This window comes from Chiloscyllium plagiosum, chromosome 37 (assembly GCF_004010195.1).
Source record: "Chiloscyllium plagiosum isolate BGI_BamShark_2017 chromosome 37, ASM401019v2, whole genome shotgun sequence".
Classification (NCBI taxonomy): Eukaryota; Metazoa; Chordata; class Chondrichthyes; order Orectolobiformes; family Hemiscylliidae; genus Chiloscyllium; species Chiloscyllium plagiosum.
In genome coordinates this window covers 27,432,457-27,437,523 of record NC_057746.1, presented here as the reverse complement: position 1 = coordinate 27,437,523, position 5,067 = coordinate 27,432,457, and the positions used below count along the sequence as shown (strand labels likewise).

Below are 5,067 nucleotides of genomic sequence, written 5' to 3'. Positions count from 1 at the left end.
GGAAAATCGACATTTCGGACATAATCCTGATGAAGGGCTTTTGCCCAAAACGTCAATTTTCCTGCTCCTCGGATGCTGCCTGACCTGTTGTGCTTTACCAGCACCATTCTAATCTAGACTCTGGTTTCCAGCATTGGCAGTCCTCACTTTTGCCGAAGCATAGATGTCACAGAGTATAGGACACTTTTACTGTATGCTGCTATATTTAACTCTCTGTGGTGTGTCTGATACTGTGTCCTTTCAGATTGATAAAGGTATATCTTAAATCAGTGACGGGCATAGAGAGAAGCAATGATATATGAATTATGGATGTCTTATGAATGTACTGTACTGAGAAGGGATAAGACTTTGAATAGAGGGTATTAACTATCTCATGTGGAATGCCTTGGCTATAACTAACCTGTCAAAACATTAATGGGCTTGCAAAATGAATGACAGCAGTCAATTACTAAACACACTCAAATATAAGCAGAATAGGATCTTGACATCACTTTTAGTGCCTATCTACATTTGCCCAATGTAATTAAGCCCATAAAAGTTCACAAAATATTGTAGCTCCTTGGGAACTTTGGCTTCGTCTTAGCGAGGCTTATGAGCAATCAATATACTTGTCACCTTCTTGATTTGAGTATTGGTACCTATATCACAAGTGAACTACATGTAAAGGAGAGTCCATTAACAGAGTATGAACCAGATTCTCAGCGTGATCTTTCTGCTCCTCCAATTCTGGCCTCTTTCATATCCCTGATTTTCATCTTTTCACCATGGGTTACCACGTGCCTTCAGCTGTAAACTTTTAACACTTTGACATTTATACCAGTCATTGGGCAAATTCGATCTGTACCATTCACACTGCCAGCTCTCAATGCTGGGTTTTCTTTCTCAATCACATTTAGGATGTAAGCATCACGAGCCAAGACCTTGTACTTATTGTCCATCCCCAAGTACATTTGGGAAGATGGTAGTGGGCTGTTTTCCTGAACTGCTTTAGCCCTTCTGGTGTTAATACATCCCAGTCTTGTTAGGGAGCCCCAGGTGTTTGGTCTCGTAACAGTAAGGGTATAGCAATATTGTTTCAAGTCAGGATGCTGGCTGGTTTGAAGAGAACTTACAGAGGGTAGTATTTTCATGCGTTTGCTACCCCATCCTACGTGCTATGTCGTTGGCTTGAAAATTCCTTTCCAAGGTGACTTGGCAAGTGGCTGAAATACATCTTGTACATGGTACACACTGCTCCCATTATGTGCTCGTGCTAGAGGGAATAAAGGATTCATGTGGTGGGAAGGTCCCCATCAAGTGGGATGCATGGCGGCAAGATGCTCAAAAATTAACAGAGCTACACACATTCTGACAAGCATTCACAAATCCAGCTCAGATTTCTCTACTATCTACAGTGATCATTCTCAAGACTGAATTATAGAGCATTCACAATGCCACTACTGAACACAGATGCAAAATTATCACATTTACCCACAGGGCCCTTACACAACAAACCACACATAATCAAGTAGAATATTCACACAGTTATTTTAATAAAAACAAATGGTGCAATATTTACAATTGGATATTTTTGGGGAACTTAAAGCATTCCAAGCAGGATTTCAGATTTGCAAGTATTTACTTCATTTTGTTGGTCATTGGTCCCATTACATCCCCTATAATTCTTCCTCCAGACTGAAAGCTCAGTGGGCAATTGATGGGACATCAGCTACCTTTGGTTTGGGGTAGGCGTAGGAATGGCAGGAGGGGATGGAGATAGAAGGAGCGATGTGAAACACACCAAATTAGGCTCAATTTCTCCCACCTCAAGTTCAATCAGACCAACCTCACCCTCCAAAAGACAAAACTCCCCTCTCAGCCCTGATCACATCGCAGTGATACAGCCAGTGCAGCATGTGCTAAGGATGGGACTCTGGTTTGCAAGCTGGGCATCTGAACTAGTCTCACCATCTCATGCTCCCTCTCCCCACTAAAAAGCACTCTTTCCAAACACTGGTATGCTAATTCAGTGAGAAAATGAGTTCTGCGCACAAAGCAGCATAAATTCTCAAAATGACTAGCTACAAGAATGGTGGAATCAAACTACCTGAGGAGTAAAAGCCTGCTCATGTGCTTATATAGTGACAATCGGATCACCCATTCACCTTCTAAAACCACAACACCTATCATGCGGTGCTCCCTGCTATATTTACTGACCAGTCATATTTCGTGGGATTCATAAGCATTAATGCTGATCGGTTCCCGCACTCCTGGCACAGGTACCACCTACACTAGAACACTTACAGGAGGGATATGTTGGTCCTGGAGGGGGTCCCTCAACCAATTTAACTCTTTGGTATTGAGTTATGAGGACAGGTTCCATAATGATAGGGCTTGATTACAGAAACCAAACAATAGAAGAGGCACTGGCAGTGTCTCAGAAATGGAATTCTCAAAGATGAGATAATGACTGAAATATTAAACTCATCAGGAAAGGCTGAGAGGCTCTTGAAAAGGGCCAACTCCCAATGAACAAAGAGGGGATCGGTAGCATACAGAACACTGGTGCTTCTATATTTCCTGTACTCCTCAAAGCTGAAATGTAGTGGGTAACAGTAGAGCTGATTGGCCAATTGGAGCTGCTCGGGCATTTAGAAACTAGGCAGCACTCTTCTGTTCTCAATCAGATGAAGAATGAGCATGGTAGTTTCCACGCCCACTCTTGAAACATGGAGACTTGCAAAGGTTGACTCTTAGCATATGCTACCCGAGTATTTACTGAGAAAGACATACTCTGCTAAACATTTTCATCTTCCACTCACTAGGACGTGTACATGAACGCCACATTTCAAAGGGAACAACAATTTAAACTGCACGAGAATAGGGTGTACTCTGATTGAAGTGAAGCCATTCAGAGCACACCAGGGAATAGTTTCCTTCTAAGCTTTTGTTTAAATTCAATAAGAGCAAGGTCACTCTGATTATTTGAGGCACTGACATTGGAAAGCAGCAGGGAACCATCATCAGTCATGCTTTAACTCAAATTGCAATGCCTGACTGGATTATATTTTGTCTGCATAAGACAAGGCCCTGTTCATGAATCTTTGTAGCTTCAGGCAAGCATTAATGAGTCATAGTGAAAATCTGACTTAAATAATCTCAGCACAGGCTGATTGAGTATTCTAATCAGTATTCTGCCTTTTGTGAGCAGGCTAAATGAGAGTTGATATAATCCATTGTTGTTAGGACATGTGCTACATTTTTGGAACACTGCAGGTTATGTTGGCCAGATGTCCCAACCACTGGTGATTGTGTCAAACAGCAAGTCCTTTCAGCTATTTACAAAAGGTAGAGTACTGGCCACACTAACCATCCCATGCTTACAAAACTCAGGACATAATGCCCAACATTAGATGCAATTCCATGGTAGGACGCTACTTATTTAAACAAACATAAATGTACTGAGAACGACATTAAAAAGCAACTTAAAATTATCAGTTCAGTTCACAATTTCTTGCACTTTCTAGAAGCTTCATGACCGAGGTCCTATCCTCTGCAAACAGAGCAAAAAAAGTGAAGCTCTGCATGTTTTTCATTAAACTAAAGTATGGGGGAACAATAATTCCCATAAGGGTTTCCCATGGCAATGCCTTGACCAATCAGAATTGGCTTCCTTCACGGAATTTAAATAAATAATTGGGGAATAATTATTCCTTTGTGCATTCCCCACAGCAATGCTTCAATCATTCAGAGTCTACTGGACAACCAATCAGCATTTCATTCATTTAGCATAAAATGTTTTTCCTTCGAAATGTGGCATTCTTGTGTGACTGTCCTGCCTGAGTGCAAGACAAAAATCTTCAACAGCATTTCTAGGTTTTCAGCAACACTACTCAAGTTCTGTGCTATAATTAAGTGCGACTCTCTTAAAATTTCTTATGCATAACATTAGTGAAAGTTGGGGCCATACAAAAAACAGGGGACGTAGGTGAGTCACTTTCTGCCAAGAGGTATGGCTTGGAGTCATTCACTCCCTTCTTCTTTCTTCTCCCAGGTTATCTCAGGAAATCCTCATTGTACACCACCTGGCTACGTTTATCACGGTGTGAACCCTTGGCACTGTTCTGGACCGCTGTGGACAAGAGAAATGCTTCTGTTAGCGTAGGATAATTTGGCGATTACCATTTCCATTCTGTCACCAGAAACACCCCCACACTACAACACATTCCAAACCCACCAATATAGTTTGCTCCCTGCCAATCCTGAGGTCCTCTATGCTCCTGTAGTTTCGCTTGGTCCAGTGCTTTCACTCTTGAGACAGAAGTGCATAGCAGGCATTTAATTCCCATTAAAGGATGCAAGAGGAGAATCCTGATGGTTCGGATGTCGTGTTGCATTGCCAAATGTGCTTTTGCTTTTGACTAGCTTTGCTCAACAGAAGTGGTCCACCAACCCGACACTGATTTTGCCACATACATTAATTTTCCACATGATCACATGAAACGTGCTTCAGAGGTGTATACATTCCTTGGACAAGCACCCACCTGCTATTCAATGATCAGGATATTTGTACAGCCATGTCAAGAATAAACAGTCACATTTTGCTCTTTATCTTGGCACATACCAAGAAACACAGGTTAAACTGCATATCCTCATTCCCAATGACTATTTCTATTGCTCAATTGCTCAAATTACTTACTTTCGGCCACATTTGGATTCCCTAACTACAGCTGGGAGTGCTAAACGTACTTCTTTTGGAGAATGCGTTATCTTGAGAAGCTCTGTCTAACTGTCCAAATGGGCATATCACATCTAACTGCTTATTTTACCCCAGATTAGGTTAGATGGGGGAGTGGATCAGTGGTGCTGGAAGAGCACAGCAATTCAGGCAGCATCCGAACCCGCACCTCCGCCCTCAGACCCAACCCCTCCAACCGCAACAAGGACAGAACGCCCCTGGTGCTCACCTTCCACCCTACCAACCTTCGCATAAACCAAATCATCCGCCGACATTTCCGCCACCTCCAAACAGACCCCACCACCAGGGATATATTTCCCTCCCCACCCCTCTCCGCCTTCCGCAAAGAC

The 5,067-nt window shown here is 42.5% G+C and overlaps 1 protein-coding gene across 2 annotated transcripts in view; it reads right to left on the bottom strand.

Annotated features, from left to right (window-relative positions):
* Positions 1–1,513: 1,513 nt before the first annotated feature.
* The window catches only part of nelfe (negative elongation factor complex member E), a 25,343-nt gene continuing 21,789 nt past the window's right edge, over positions 1,514–5,067 (bottom strand). For both annotated transcript variants that reach the window (XR_006309599.1, XM_043678182.1), the window contains exon 10: positions 1,514–4,111. Coding sequence is in view for 1 of the 2 variants with exons in the window: in XM_043678182.1 (XP_043534117.1) it covers positions 4,035–4,111 (77 nt within the window). In the remaining variant the exon portion in view is untranslated. The remainder of the gene's footprint in view (positions 4,112–5,067) is intronic.